This window comes from Neodiprion fabricii, chromosome 5 (genome assembly GCF_021155785.1).
Source record: "Neodiprion fabricii isolate iyNeoFabr1 chromosome 5, iyNeoFabr1.1, whole genome shotgun sequence".
NCBI classification, from domain to species: Eukaryota; Metazoa; Arthropoda; class Insecta; order Hymenoptera; family Diprionidae; genus Neodiprion; species Neodiprion fabricii.
The window spans coordinates 25,983,896-26,000,705 of NC_060243.1; the positions used below are offsets into that span (position 1 = coordinate 25,983,896).

The window sequence follows — 16,810 nt, forward strand, 5'->3', positions numbered from 1 at the left end:
CGCGAAAATGAAATACACATTTACACAAAGTTAGATTATAGTGGCATGGAGGGTTGACTAAAGTAACAATCTTCAGTTAACGCTAGTAGGTTCCAACCCATAATTTTGTATAGAGTTCGGTTGGTATCACTTGGAATTTAAATTGTAACGGATCGTTTCAAAAGCCGAGTTGAAATACGTAAGAATACGCATACGAATACAGATATACTAACATACTGAAAATATCTTTCAAATCTTGCAAATCCACGTTTTCAATATCTGTCCGTCCAGTATTTGGTATCCTATACCATAAGCAAAGAAATTGAAATTAAAAAAAAATATATAAGCTCCACCACAGATACATGGAGAAAACAATAGGTACATGATCGAGGATATGTACCCATACGGAAGAAAACGAAGAATAAGTGATAATCAGTTCGGCTTACCTCATCTCTTAAAATTTTGTACTTTGTAGAATTTTTTTTTAATGTGAAAGTTATAACGCTCCCAAACGGAAAGTGGAAATGAAAGGAAAAGAACCAAATCAATCATGCTGGACGATACTTTCTGGGAGGGTACTTATCGACTTGCGTCATCTCGTTACTTGGAAATGTTTGCGACGTTGTTAATCGGTTGAGTAAAAAAAAAAAAAAAAACCCCCCGATAAACACATCATCCGCACAGATCTCAAACTTGATTACGATATACCTAATGATCGACAACAATCTCGTTTTTTCGTATACACACAATAATTACGAAATTAAATGTTAAAAACAAAAAAACAAAAAACTGGAATGAAATATGAAGCGACGTATAAGGATCCTGTACTTTGTTATATCATGTTTTTATTTGAAATATCTATTAGTCCTAATTAAACCTTATCAGCTATATGTACAGATGACAATGTCATAAATTATAATACATGTATTATAACAAGTGTTTTAACAAATAAATGCTCTAGTCTAGTCCTTAGAAGTATTGTAGTTTCTAATTTTGGACTGGGGCCTCGCAAAAATCCTCCGAGATTCTGAGTATGCAAGACCTACGTGTCTTATACAATATAATAATGATAACATTAATGATAATAATTAATGATAATAATAATAAGAATAATTTCATTGTTAATTATATTTATGATGTCACGGAGTAGAAAAATTACACATAGTACAATCAAGGTGACAAAATTATACCCATAAAAATCAACGACACGCGACCAGTGCATGTGCATGTACGTACGTATGCATCCATATCAGGTATTCGTACGTAAATATAATGCAATGACCCGATGTCGTGATTATTAAATAACAGAATTGTAGTGTGTAAGAAACAAGAGAAATACAATTAAGAACGAAGCCTAGAGACTCCAGTCCTGTTTTGTAACAAGTCTTTTTAATGGCAAATAGAATTTCCTTCAAGTTATATTATTCAGCTATAGATACACAGTTTCATAAATAATAAAATATACCATTTTTACCATAACGGAATATGTACCTATATCCGTTTCATTTGTTGTCCAAATATTACTCTTCCTTTCTTTTTTTATATAAAACCCACTTATCGTCACAAGCGAATAGTTCAATATTACATTCTCTTTATATACACTTCTAAAGCATACATAGACGTACATAGGTGGGTTTTGATTATTTTTATTTTTTTTTCATTTTTTCTTCTCCGTTTTGTTTCTTTTTTTTTTCACTTCTTTTTTATACAATCTCTGCCACAAATGTCCAAAATTTACAGTACGAACAGGTCAAGTCCATATTTTACTTCCATAACTAGGTATAATAATCTTACAGTTATATTCTTCTACAAAGTAGATATCGTTCATAGGATACCTATTTGATTAGCCTTCAATTTACACCTTTTTGTTCTCGTCAATTTCGTCAGGAGAGTCATCGACACTGCTATTCGTTTCGCATTATGAGGAGAATGTGTTTTACCGTACTACGTACATCATGTAACACGACGGAAGATCACATACACATTATTACATTGCTTATGGCCCTTGCCTGTGTAAAATGAAACATTTCATTATTACTTTCATTATTCAGCGAAAATTTTCTAGATGGTCAGTACTAGGACTTCGACCATAAGTGTATTTTGTAGTAAGTAGTATGTGCGAATAATTAGAAGTAAAAGAAAAAATGTATCATCACATTAACGCGTCAGAATTATGGGCATTCTACTGCGATAGAGTGCGAGAATTTGTTGAATAGTGTATGTCTTATTTATTTTTGTGTTTTTTTTTCTTTCAAAAATAAATGCCTTACAACGCACGTAATTATTCAAAAGGTGCTATAAATAAAAAAAAAAAAGACATCTTATGCGTTAACTAGTTACATTATTATAGTTGGCATCTGTGATAAGAAGAACTGCAGATTGAACGACATATAGCAAGGCGAACAAAAATATTTTTTATCGTGTAATCTCAAACTGATGAATTTCAAACTGGCTGTACAGTAATATGTAATCACTGTAGACATAGATTATGTTGAAAAAGCTTTACACGCTATTTTTATTTTTTGATGCCTTGTAAAATGTTGGAATGATTAAAAAAATATTGAATCACTTTTTTGCAGGAATGAAATTCCTTTTGACTGTATTTTTTTTTTTTTTTCTTGTTTTTTTCACGAACTCCACATACTGCGTTCATCCAGCATGTGTGTCACTAATCTCCCCCTGTTTTTGCATTACTTATTATCGTCCATTCGCGATTTCGTACACCAGGACATTTTTACTAGGAACTTGAGCTGGCACCATGTCTGTTGCTCGATCGTATCGCAAGTTCGAAATATGTAAACCCACTGTTAATTTTTTTTTTCGTCAAATACTGTGGGAATTCATTGATGTTTTTTTCATCTAAAAATATTAATAGATCATCACTAAATGAGCTTTTGTTACAGTTTCGTCTGTTCTGCGAGTAACGTTTGTATTTGAACATTATTCGCACAGAGAAGTCAATTGTTGGAGTAATTTTTACGAAAAAGCAGTAAATCAAGGGGAACTATAAATTTCTGTTAAATAATCAACCTTGAAATTCCCAAAATGTGCCCAAATTCAGTTAATATTATAATTAAAAATTATTCAGTCGCTGCTTTAAATAATTTAATAGATATAGATGTGAATAATTCAAATTTGAGAGTTTACAGAAAGTAGATATCTTTCTTATTACAACCAATTAAAAGAAAGAGAGAGAGAAAAAAAGAAAGAGAGCCTGTTGATTTTTTGCAATATAATTTTACGTAGAATGATCACACAAACACGCGAGAACTCGGGAGTAAATTCTTTTGCCTATATTCGTGCAAGGACGTATTCATAAATATTTTGTTGCTGTTCCTTGTAACCACCAGACATTAAACGTAAAAAGGACAAGAATTTCAGCTCAAAATTTTTGACAATCTATATCTTACATCAGAGTTCTGGCTGTCTACGTAAAATATCTCACACCTTGCCTGAGCGGTTCACAATGAATATATCAAATTTTACCCAAATGAGATATAATTGATCAAGTAATAAATCATATGCAAAGCTTACAAATCAGACAGTGTGTAACATTAAAAGAAAATACATTTCAGAGCAAGAGAGAATGAGAGAAAGAGAGGAAAAGAATGAACGAATAAAGATATATACATATAATCTCATTTGGGTAAAAAAAAAAGACGTAATTAAAATTTTTTTTGGAATTTTTGCATATTTTGTTTTTCATATTTTTTATGGTCGAATCATTTGCCGCAATAGATTTATATACATAAAGGAACATGACTTGATCAGAAGCACCTTCAGATATGCCAATTATCCAGCAATTTTTGCAGAGGGCCAGTACGGAACAGTATAGGTACCCCATTAAAATGCTGAATGGTAATAATTATACGTGGGCCAGTAAGGCTGTAGCCACTCCTAGCTGGTGCGTTGACGTTTTTTAGCAGCATGTTCTTCGGCCGAGTGAGCCAAGTTAGGAATAGCTATGTTTCGAGGATTGAGTATATACTTCATCTGTGGCATGTACGTCATTATATTTTTCACTTGGATCAAAGGAAGCTCTTCATTTAGTGAAGAGCATTTACCTGCCTCCATAAGCATTTGCATCTGTTGTCTGTAAATAAACCAAGTCATAGGAAAAAATCATTTACATATTGGTACGTGAAGATGGCACTAAAGTTAATCTATTCTAAATACTGTTCACAGTGTAATCAATTATTAATTGGTTGCTAAAAAAAAAATGAAAACAGAAAATTCAACTAGAAATGCCTTTGCAGGTTACTATCTGTAAAACAACACTATTTGAATACTAAGATTAGAGATGGTTCATCACATTTTTATCGACATTGTTATTCGAGAAAAAAAAAAAAAAATCTGGCAAACAAACAAAACGAGACTGCAAAATATATATGTCGCCTTTTTTCTTTATTAAAATTGAAATTGAATTGATTACATGATCGCACAATCATAAAAAATATAAATGTATTTACATATAAATCTCACCTATTCCCTTGAAACAACTCGATACCCAAAACATCCGTCAGGACTTGCCTGCAAGTGTTTATGTCACAAGTAGGAAAATACTGAGATACAAAGTCAGGAAGAGTCATTAACAGTTCGGTGTAAATGTATGGTTTGAAGTTGATGCATGGCACCATTTTCTCGTCAACCAATGCCTTTTGTACTTTGTACGGTACATGAGAGCCTGAAGTAGGTGTGTCCGGTATAGGTAACAGCGGTTTTCTACTTCTGGAATCCCTGCAAATGATTACCAAAGTTTTCTTTCATGTCTAACATTCCATCTCCTCATGTTCGGTATCTTTAAACGTCCTATTAGGAGTTCGACAAGAATTTCCTATACGGCCATAATGAGCACAGGTCTTTGTTCACTATCTTCACTACTACCACGATAATTATTTAATATTTTTCTAATAATATGCACCAGGTATTCCTACTCTAGAACACTTCGGAAAAAGGTCAAGTTTGATGGGAAATCATAACCGTGAAGTAAACTCTTATCGATTCCAAACCTGGATTAGATTGAATAAAGTGTTAGAAGCCTCCAATTCTATGAATAAAGCATGAACCATGAAGTAAACTTTGTTATACTGTGCAATGAGTTAGAATCAATTTCAGATCTGCGCGACGAAAATCCCAATTAGTGTGTTATATGTGAAAGCAGATGGGTAATTAAGAAAATGAAAATCAAATGCCTGAAAGTTGTCAGTAAAGGTATATGACTCATTGCTAATTGGCTAACAAGTTCAATTGGGCTGGTTAATAGATTTGAGTGAACTTTCAGAACGCTGAATAATAATAATTTTTTTCAAAGTTCACCTGGCATTGTTATTACTTCCATTAACGGGTATAAGAGGCGGTGGATACTTTGCGGTGGCAGAATTGTGACCAGGTGGTGTGTGTCGCGCAGGATGCGACAACATACTTTGGGTTGGTGGCATTAAGGCATGGACCTGATCAACGCTTAGCCCTAACAAATTATGTGGATAGGTACTTGGACTGACGGCGCTGGGAACACCCAAGCTTGGTGTTGTGTACGTAGTTGTTGCCCTGTAATTAAAAGTAGAAAGAGTTTTGTTTTGTTAATCAATTTCTGTAGTACTATAAAAAATTATCGAAGTAATGGATAGTAATTATTCATATAATAGTCAAAGAACAAAGAGACTGAATCAACTTTATTCACGAAAATCAGCATCTAGTAACTGATTAATCAGTTATACATGAAAATATTAAGCATACTGTTGTATAAGGTTTGAGAAATCAGTGGTTTTCAAACTTTTGATCGAACAGAGCTATTTCCTTGTTGCGTAATAAAAAATTTTCTGATCTTTTGGCAACAAATTAAAGACAAAGAAGTGATATCGTAATAAGTTTAAATAATCCCGTGTATCTCAAACATGTAAGCCACTTCAGTCTTGAGTAATTCATAGTATTTCTAATCAATACATGATCTGATAGATAATTTTTTGTAAGCTGATGTTAACTGATGACAGAATGTTGATTTTTGCGAAAATATGGCATACTACGTGAATGATTAACTTCGTCCAAGTCGAGAGTTTCTAAACGTTCATTCGGTCTCCCATTCGGAAAGCAACTATAATACGATGTACAGGGACTCACCAGTCATCCTTCCCATAGGTTGGATAACTATACAAAAGAAAAAATCATACATTGTATGTACAAAGGCAAAAAGCTGTTTTGTGCATTTATAGACCTTCTCCTCACTACATTTCTGGTATGTCAATAGGCAAATTAAATTCAATTATTGGAAGAGATACTAAAGCTCTTTTAATACAATAGATTCACAGCAATAAAATCTATCAATCAGCGATGTAGCAGGTGCAATTTGATGACTGACTACATTCCGCAATTTAGACTGATCCGAGGCTTGCAAAGATTATTGTACGACAAGTAGCTATCATTATTTTTTATTCAAATGCGAATGTTTAAGAATAATTTTGAGTACTACGGCAAGTAATTTGTATAAATACGCACCAAGAACATCACAAAAAGCTATACTGTTAGGTTTAAACTTGAAATCCATAATTGCTACGGTTACCATGTATCTCTCAGAAGTCTGGATTTATCTTTGTTTTGGAATCAAAAAAATTGTATGTTACCCTATCCTTCATTAAAATTATACGAGAGTAAAATATTATAATCACTGTTTACGAGAATGTATAAGTCTCCAAAAATTATTGCAAACATTTTTCCATAAGTACCTAAACTAAAAGTCTTCACACGTACTGTTCTCTTATACCCCATTACTTCACCATATTTTCCATAACATTAGGGTGCTCGAATGGAATTAGATTGAAAGAAAAAGTGTTTAGAATGTGTGATTTTACTTTCCAAAATGTTAAACTTTTCCCCGAATAGTATCAACAGTATAGACTCCCACCAATGTCTAAAATAACATACAATTCTTTGAAAACAAGGAACAATGCAGACTTTAAAGCTCAAATTCGCTGAATCAAGGATCGACAGGCTGTGTAATTTTCATCAATACAAAGTCAATGCACATGCAGATATAACAGTGAAACTGAATGTCATATTTAGTGAAAGTGTACCCGCGATTAGTATTGATGTGATAATAAACCTCAAGTTTAAATGTGCTGCAGGGTGCTCGGTCGATAAAAAGCTCACAACGGTACGTCAGAAGACTTAATAATAATCAACTACCAAATCCAACACAATTCTTGCTAATAAATCAAACTAAACACAAACAATAAGTACGAGTTGTTCGACTTACCCGATATTGGGCTGACTGGTGTGGGTGGTAGCTCTGACAAGAGGGGGTGGCTGGGCTTGGACAGCGGCTTGCATCGTTGTGACAGGATATACTCCTGGATACTGCCCCCCTGCCCCGCTACCACCCCCTCTACTCCTAGACTGCGGTGAGTAAGTTTTATTCGATGAAGCTATTTGCTGAAATAGATTAAAATCATGTTAAAACATCCATCTTGTTTTGAAAACAGGTATTACAGCCTTTGTCTACAAGTAATTGGAGGTAGACATTCACACAGAACAATCGCAAGCAAAGAGTCTTAAAAGATAACAATTATTGGTCAAAATTATAATTTTCGAAATTTTGATAAGACTGAAATTTTAATGACGTTAACGTAGCGCAACGTTGAAATAAAAATAACTATTTTGTCACTTCTCAAAATTTGAAAGAATTGAATTTAGAAAATCTGAGTTTTTCAATGCTGTTCAACAGTTTACTTAATTTCAGGTAATTCTAGTTGAAAAATAACGAGTTTTTCTGGAAATCGATAGTTATAATAAAGTTACAAGCTTTAACTGGGTAAATTTTGAGGACAGTAGTAAAATTCTAAAAACTTTTCAGACATTTTTAAATTTAAGAATATTCCCAGTGCACCGTAGAGTTCATTCCGAAATTGTTTTGAAAAAGTAACTTTCTGCAAAATGCAAGAAAATACCATGAAATCAATATTTCAAAACTTTGATTCTGAAGAACTGTAACTTCCTGTGAATTTCAATTAATTGAAAAGATATTATTCTAGAATTTACAATTCAAGCAAGTTGAACAATGTTTTTATGAGGAATGTGATAGGAAACAATATTATTTTCATTAGAGATTCGATGACAAAAAATATTGCAATTAAATATTCAAGCTCGTATTTTTTTAAAACCGAATTTTGTAATTTTTTCCTAGTTTTACATCTACAAACAACTCAACTTATGTGGCTTGTATCCAGAATGCGACTTTATCTTGTATGCACCACGTGTGACAAAATACACGGCCACTTTCATTAGCAAAACTAAAGGCTTCACAGAAAAATTGAATTTCATTTTCTGAGCATGCATCTCAATATAAAGTTTCATTCGGAATACATGTATGTTCTTTGTGTGAATAATGAATAAAGTTACAAGAACCAGTAAACGCTTCGAAATAAATTTGCAATGGGAATCAAATGACGAGGTAAACTACCGACAATAAATAAAATTAGTGCATGAAACGTTTATATTTCGATTTGACAATCAATATTGCGATATGAAAAATAGGATTATCATCACTGGTTAATTACGTTGCAAGAGAATAGTTTAATCATTTTCATGAAATTTAGTTAAAAGCCTGTACTTTTAAATGTGGACCATTGCATCACCGAATGTTTCAATAATAATAACAAAAGATCTTAATGACGACGATAAAATAATCACAAAAAAATGTTACATTTCAAGTCTGAAAATTCTTATTCTCACGATGCACACCCTGTGTTTACTATTTTGGGACTGGCAACCAAATTTTACAACAATTTAAAATATTTGTTGAATAAAAAACCAGCACACCAAGAGAATTCTTTCTAAACTCATTACTTTCTAGTTTAATTCATGCATGTTCTGGTAAAGATTAATTCTCCAATGAAATTCAGACAAAACTGTAACACACAGGTATTTACCAAGAATGTTTCAGACTGGAATTTCCTACGAAGTAAACGAAGAATAGATCAAAAAATTACCCATACATTATGCATGTTGAGAGGAGCGTTGGTCATTTTGATGACTTGGCTCGGCTGTGAAACTAAAGTCTGAAATGTGGGTTGCCCACCGACGAGGCCCGGCCATCCGTTACACGCGGTTTGAACGGCGCTGAGCATAGGTTGCTGAGCGACGGAGCTCGTCCTGCTACCAGGTGAAACCCTAGAAGGTGAGGAATGGGCAGGGTGCGTAGTGACGACGGGTCTGGGTTGACCGAGCCTATGGATAGTCGCGTTACTGTTAACGCCCCTTGGTAAAATGGTCGGTATTTGAGCGCTTCGGAGATTTATCGAGTTGTTTTTATTGGTATTGTTTTGAACAACGGATGGCTGCTTAGCAGCGGGAGGTGTGGGAGGCTGTTTTGTCCATCCCCCCCCAGTGCCCCCACCCTTACTGCTCACCAACAACTGCGAGTCCATCACTTTGCTCGGCCAATAATCCTCGAATCCGGTGCCGGGCGGAAAGTAACTTTTGATGTCACTCAAACTGATCACGGAACACGTTTCACTGGCAAACAGTTCATTGCGTATTCCCTGAACTTTGCAGCAGAATTTTAAATACGACAGGTCCCATCCCTCAAGTTTCTCAGCCTTAAGTTTAAGGTTATCAGTCTCTCCCTCAAAGTAGAAAAGCGGAACATATTTTAAACCATCTTTGACCGTGTAGGGAACGACCGACTCCTTGTTTATACGAATAAAACCGCACTTCTCAGCCTTCTGCATACCGGTAGCAGGATTATTCTGGCCAGCGCCAGCTGTCAACTTCGTATAGCACATGTCCAGAAACGTGTAAAACTCCTTGGCATCTGCGAGTCGCACGACAAGATCCTTGACGGTGAAGGTTTCCCTACCAAATTGATTGTCGCAGTGTTTTATGTTTATCTCGTTGAACAGCTTGCTCTCCGCCTCTGTTATGTAGTAGCTTCTTATGCAAGTGCAGCTGTATATATCGGCGTGCAGATATCCAAGATATTTGTTCAATAATTTAGACTCCAATATCCTCACTGCACAATATCTTTCACCGGCTCGAAATATGTATGGTATATGACACTTTCCAAAGCTTGTCCAACCAAATCTACCTCTCTGACTGTCGTCGTCAAGAGGAATCTTCCCCTCTGGCAGCTGCGGCTTGATTATAGAAGAATCCACAGGTTTTTTGGCATTGGAAAGGTAGCCTAGTATCCCTGGTAAATTTGGCTGAGGCACTACGTTTTGCCCAGTCCTCTGCTGCTGCGCACCGCCTATCGCTGTAACCATTTTCGCCTTGTTTGCTTCCACCATTTTGGCTGCCAGCTCCCTGATCTCCGCATCGTCGGGTCGCTCCTGCTTCACCGTCACGTTGTCAAAAGAACCTGAAAAACATAAGATAGGACAGCGTCAAGGTTTGGCAAAACTGATATTCCGAAACAAGTAAGATATTAGGACGAAAACAATATTAGGACACGAGATTTCTGTCACGGGAAGGATAAATATTGTAAAAAAAATTCGCGAGCATTTCGTTAGCAGTGAAAAAGCGCCTTTATATTTCCACATTTCTGTTTACCTTTTAGCCGACGATAAAATGTAGGAAGGAAACCGGGAATTTGACGTACGAGGCACCGACGGGTCGGGTGATACGTTATTGTATTGTGAAAATAACAAAGGAAGAAATATAAAAAGAAACGAGAAAAGGTGACACGATACGGGATCGTAACGATCGCGTTTCAGGAGTGACAGAAGTCGGATCGTGTATGCCATGGATATACTGGACAAGGCGTATAGATTAAAAACGAAACATGTGAAGGAGAGATATAAACGGAGGCACACGTTAAGTGTGACACTCCTCGGGGCCGGGGATGAGGGATATCTCTAGTCCCGGGGTGATCTAAAATAAGGGTGTATAATGATGTGAGCGTACCTCCTCCTCCTCCTCCTCCTCCTGCAGTAACCGGCGGCGAACTTTTGGCGAGGACTACGGCGGCAGCCGAGGATAACGCCATTATACAATTTCACGTAGTTAGGCCATGTAGTAGCATCGAGGTGGCTGCTTATTGCCGTTGGTCGCACGGGGCACTAGACGACATACGCGTACATACCGCGGCAGCGAGCGAGCGAGCTAGGCTCCTCACCTCACCTCACGCGACACGATAAAACGATAGTATGTAGTACGTACATAAGGAGGGTATGTACCTACGTCTACTACGCGATTTAACGAAGTATGTATAAACCCGCCTCGCCGTGCTCAGCCGTGCTCAGCCGTGCTCGCGGCGGAGTGGCGAAACTTTTTACGTTGACTGTACCTCCGCGCTAGCTAGGAACTCGCTCACCGATCGAGGCAGCAGCAGCAGCAGCGACGACGGCGGCAGGAGTAGCGGAGTAACGAACGGCGGCAGAGTGTTGGTCGCAAAATTGCCTAAAATGCGATACCACATGCCACTTCGAGCCTCGTTGTACGCCTAGATGGACGATCGTAGTACGTACCCTAGGAGTAGTAATGTCACATATTTCCTGCACTTGTTTATGTAAAAACACTTGTCAAGTATGATACGAAAACGTTTATGTATTATTTATATGTATAGTAGAGACAGCGTTTAAGGTACGCGCGATTCGCCTCCGCGATGACAACAAATGATATTTATTTGTTGTGCACGTCAGTTGTCTAGGTCTACGATGCATCAGCGGTAGCATCGGCATCACCAGCGCAGCGTTAAGACACGCGCGCGCCACGGAACAGCGCTACGGCACGTCACCTCACATTTTATGCCGCCGAGCAGCTCGACTTGAAAGCAAGCAAGCAAGCAGGCAAGCGAGCGATCGAGCCAGCCAGCCAACAGGCAGCACCACCAGCACCAGCGGCAAAGGGAAATGTCCCAGCAGCGTGTAGCCTCGTGCGCAGGCCCTATTTAATACATCCTAGGTTTTTCTCCACCTGTGAGTCATTTCACTAAAATGGCGTCCCGCCGAGGTTGTACGCGGCCAATCGTCGAGTGCCGTCTGGCACCAACAAAAGGAAACGCCATCGTTTGCCGTGACGTCATTATAACAAAATATCGCCCTTCGCGAGGCTAGCATTCGCGTTTCCAAGGTCGTCTATGACTGACTGTATAGCATACTGTGCAGACCTTTTTTTTTCTTTCTCCTTTTTTCAAGGATGCATTCGGATATTGTTTTCAATAGTCGCTTTTGACACCGCGCTGGAAACAGTAGCGAGACCAAACTCTCGTCTAGGACCACCTGCCCGTGACATCAAATTTTGATTTTTCCTTTACTTTCCCCATCGCTACGGCGTATCAAACTTTTAAACGTATTATTACCATTCCAATATGGTATAGTAACTTCTAATTTCCGAGAAGTATTTTTCACTAATGTATGTATATATATATGTGTATACATATATGTACACTTGTTCATATTAATGTGTACATATCTATACAGACATATAGGTGGCATGCGTGCCGTAGCCCCCGTGCCGTATCTATCACAATTTTTAAGCGCCGCTGTTGATCGACGAGTAAGTATCATTGCTTCCCTATCCCGTAAAAAGCTTCGATCGTAATATACGTATGTTATTAGTTTACACATCCCGATGCCTAATCACAGTTACAATGATCGCCGCTATGGGCGCATCGATACTTCCTGACTGAAAGATTAGAGAAACCTTCTTGCGTTCCGTCCTAAATCGCTCTCAACGGCTGATCAGCTGATCGAGTTCATAAAGTGATGTGAGCTTGAGACGAAAATGTACTAAGTACTCGGAGAGATTGTTCGCCGCATGCACGAGTGTGCTGTGCTAGGCTGTGGAATCGCGGCGCGGTTTACTCTTGAAGATTAGCTATGCATATTCCAAGGAGATGTCGAAACCAAACGACGGTATTCGCAACGTGTACCATGGTAATGCTGGTGTAGTACATACGGTTCAAAGAGTGGGCAGAAACTAGCGCGAGATCTCAAGAACATGGCAACACCGCACGGTCGATATGCTCTTTCAGGCATACTGCCAAGATTGGTAAATGTATTGGTATATACTCAGGCACGTATATAGTGCTTTTTAAGCTACCCCCACTCCTCGTATCGTGGAAGATTTTTACGTGGAGGGGGAGGAAACCAGCCAGGTGGGGGGTGTGAAATCTGCGCAGTACCCGGACTCCCGGTCGGTTCTTGCGTTCTACTGCGCATCTCCTATATACTTCGTACGTACGTTACATATGTATTTATTATTTTAATCATGATTTACGACGCGGTGTTGCCAGCTATCACCCTCCCTCCCCCCTCTGACCCTCGTGCGCCCCTTCCTCCCTGCCCCTCCCCTGCCGCCTACTTCGTTACATACAATGTTTATTTTTTTTTTCATTATTATGGCACGCCAGAAGAACAACCGCCATTGATCGATAACAAAACCAAAATAAAAAAATCAAATGAAAGATACAAAACAAACGAAGAATTGACAGAAAACAAATTGGAACAAAAAAAAGAACATCAACCGTGTAGGTATGTACATCGTATGTATTATGTATACGATGTATATACCTACACGGTTGATGCGATGATATATACATATGTGTATGCATACATACACACGTATATGTATATACGTATAAATGTATATGGGCGCGTGTAAATATCCACATATGCATGCGCATAACGCGGTGTTGCCGTGTTTCGCTGAAATCTAAGGGAAAATGTACAACCTCGCACGCTACCGAAATGGCCGACGATGCGTAGGTCTGCCATTTTGGCAACACTGGCAAGCGATCTATTTATAGCAGACCTTTATTGCTGCTGTTGCTATGTCAGGACGAGCCCGCCCGCAGTCTTCAGGGGTGGGAGAATATTGCGCCAACAAAATGGCGACGGATCGGATCCATCTGGTTCTATTTCATTAGCGACTGATCGGTCGGTTACCAAAAATTAAACTGCAATCAAATCGGTATCCAGATTCAAAAATTTGGCGATTCAGATCATAACGGAGAACTTGATTACAATCGGTCACGTAACGGTCTACGATTCAGGTCATTACAATCATACAAGTAATCCGCAATTTCCATCTGTTCTATCTAGTGCGTTATAAAATAGCTCCCCATCTCATTTATCTTGCTAAGATAACTGAAAGATCTGAATATACTGCTTCGGTTGAATATTTATTTACGTCACGAGGATCTCCGCGACCTCGCATGAAAAACATGGAGACGTCCTCGATTCTAGTTGGCCAACTTTTAGATCGCCAGGCGAGATAAATCAAGAAAATAAAGAACGTGAAAATAGAAAAAAAATCTACAATTTTGCAAGGTTTTCGCATATTTATGAAAAAAATTACAAATGGTGGCATGTTCCTTCAGCAGCTGACTGCCTATATAGATATATGAGCTGGACTGAACCTCGTGCACAAACACACAAGCTCGCTGCTGGTCGGCTAAGTCCGTCAGCCACCTCTATGTTACATCATGCCGCCGAATGCTATATATACATCTACATATGTATACCGGGAAAAGTATATAGAAAAGGGGGGGAGGTGAAGCGAAAGGAGAGAGGGATGCGCGGGGCATGTTATGTACAGCCGTTTCTCACATATTTACCCGCAGCTGTATATAATGTGCCGCTTACGCCCGGTGCCCGTATCACACGATGCGAGTTCCGTTCGGTTCCACGGACCGACTCGAACTGAGTTAAAACAAGATCAAGAACACTTTGAGCACCACTTTCCTGTATATTATTTAAGCAATGTGTATAAGTTGTACATATGCTTGTCTGTCATCTACTATATGGCGCACACACACACCGGCCCTTTTGTGTTCGTAATGAAAAATTGTTATCAATGCACTGACATTCAGATGCGAGGTGGGTAGTTAGTTTTATACACAGATTGCAATTAGCCTCTATATTTTGATGGTTTTCTGTAAGTACACAGTTGCAACTTTAATGTTCATGCATCATTTTATCACAAGAAACTATCCCGACCTTTCTTATTTTTCACCCGTTAATAGCAGGGTATATAGATATAAATTTTAACCCGTCTCATCGGTTAATGATCAAGCGAGTTCAGGGCTTAAATTTCTACGGAAAATTTCGGGTTCATTAAGTAAACGACTCGGAATTTGAGTACGTGCATATAATAAATAATCAAAACTGTATGTAGTATTTCCTTAATCAAGAACAAAAAGTTGAAAAGAAGATGGTAATAGAAAGGAAAATACAGTTACAAACATTTAGTTTAACAGTCACGAATAAAAAAGTACGCGGGAAAACATAGAATAAGTAAAGGCCAAGAAATGAAAAGTAAAAGAAAGAAAGTTATAATTTGCCGGAACCACGCGGCAAAACAGAACTAGAGGTATAAACGGTTGTTGAGAAAGGGATATGAAAAAAAAGAAGGAAGCAGACCACAAGGGGTGGGGTAGGGAGAGGCGGGATCACGCGGAGCGTCCTGCGGCAGAAAACATGCACATAACCTCAAAGCTTACCTTGTTCAACTCGAGCTTCTAGTATTTCAACATCTTCGTCAAAATCTTGTGCCCTCATTTCTCTGTTGGGGACTTCCATGCACATACTATCCCTAAACAATTACCGGCTTCTATTCTCTCTGACATTTACTGGACGAATCTCTGATCAGATGGCAAGAAAAAACCCAAGAACTAATCGTACTCCGTATCCGTTGCAAGGCTCGCTGGGCCTGCTGGATTTGAATGTGTAACGTTGCCGCTTCCTTCGTCATCCCCTCCACAACCCTATGTACTTAACAATTGCAACGTTGCCGCACATCCGGTACGTGGTAAATAGCAATAGTGGGGGTAGGTAATTTTCCAAGGTGGCGGGGATAAAACTTTCCACTATGTTTCAGTACCCCTCTCCTCCTTATCATCTCGAAAGTGACCGAAAGAACGTTTTCGAAGTGATTTTCGCACCTACTTCCGGTGCACAATAGCCATTTCGCTATCCAAAGATGTACTCCTTAGGCGTCAACCTTTGGTGTGAACATATATTACAGGTGTCACGTTCTTCAGGTGTCAGTACGGTATCTAAAATGTGATGGTAAATTTTGACGTTGTAAAAAACGTTTCCAAAAACTCCATCAGTGATAAATCATTCGTCGAACTTGGTACCCCGTAACTATCTATTCACAAACCAAGTGACCCGATTGTTAGTTGAGTAAGAGGGGAAGGAGGAGAATCAAAGGAATGGAATTGATACGCAATATTTTTTTTTATTTCGCTTTCTTTTCGCATAATTAGCTAATGTCTTTATTAAGAAAATACAGATCGATGAATGGGTAACAAGGGGGGATACGGGATGTACGTACTTCCGGCCACTTCGGCACCGTACGACGTACACGTCAATTACCAGGGGTCATGTCTTCCTGGTCGGTGGATCGGTGCGGAAATCCGCAAGCGCAACTGTTTCCACCCCAAGTGTCCAACGTAAGTTGAAGGTCACTGACCTCGCAAATTCGGTGAAAGACCTCGCGGACGACAGTTTCGTACCGGTACTGTACATTCGTATCTGCGTCAACGTCGAAAAACAAAATATTGGAGGCTAAAACTACATCTAATGAGCATTTATTATATTTTACGATAGTGAAAATGGTCTGGTATTATCGTTCGGTCCGCAGTCGAAAAAAAATTCCTGTAAAGTTTCCGATGGCATCCAAACTTTTTGTCAGCTTTCTAGCAAAGGTGTAGCAGATCAATATAATGTGTCTTCAGATGATTTGATGTCATCATTTCTAAATTATTCAACCTACAGTGGAACCTCGATTAGCCGAACCTAAATCATTCCTACCTTTTAACCCTATAACACTAACGTGGGGTGAAAAACGCCCCAACCTTTTAAACTCCATAACTCTGGTACATCATATCGTT

At 38.4% G+C, this 16,810-nt stretch overlaps 1 protein-coding gene across 3 annotated transcripts; it reads right to left on the reverse strand.

Annotated features, from left to right (window-relative positions):
* Positions 1-1,607: 1,607 nt before the first annotated feature.
* LOC124183218 lies at positions 1,608-15,623 on the reverse strand. Of its 3 annotated transcripts, none has more exons than XM_046571403.1 (7): positions 15,416-15,623; positions 8,967-10,330; positions 7,229-7,404; positions 6,097-6,123; positions 5,296-5,526; positions 4,462-4,716; positions 1,608-4,072 (listed from the first exon to the last, which is right to left on the reverse strand). In XM_046571403.1, exons 1-7 carry the CDS (start codon positions 15,498-15,500, stop codon positions 3,877-3,879), a joined length of 2,334 nt encoding a protein of 777 aa, XP_046427359.1. In that variant the 5' UTR covers positions 15,501-15,623; the 3' UTR covers positions 1,608-3,876. The 3 variants fall into 3 exon arrangements, with proteins under 3 accessions (XP_046427359.1, XP_046427360.1, XP_046427361.1); XM_046571404.1 differs by lacking the exon at positions 15,416-15,623 and adding an exon at positions 10,876-11,619; XM_046571405.1 differs by lacking the exon at positions 6,097-6,123.
* Positions 15,624-16,810: the final 1,187 nt, after the last annotated feature.

Excerpts from the sequence above, each read along its gene's own strand:
- LOC124183218 (XM_046571403.1), bottom strand. The coding sequence starts at position 15,500 with ATGTGCATGGAAGTCCCCAACAGAGAAATGAGGGCACAAGATTTTGAC. Across the intron at positions 7,405-8,966 it reads CTCCTCTCAACATGCATAAT|CAAATAGCTTCATCGAATAA; the intron begins GTATGGGTAATT and ends AATCTATTTCAG. Across the intron at positions 4,073-4,461 it reads GAGTTGTTTCAAGGGAATAG|ACAACAGATGCAAATGCTTA; the intron begins GTGAGATTTATA and ends GTTTATTTACAG.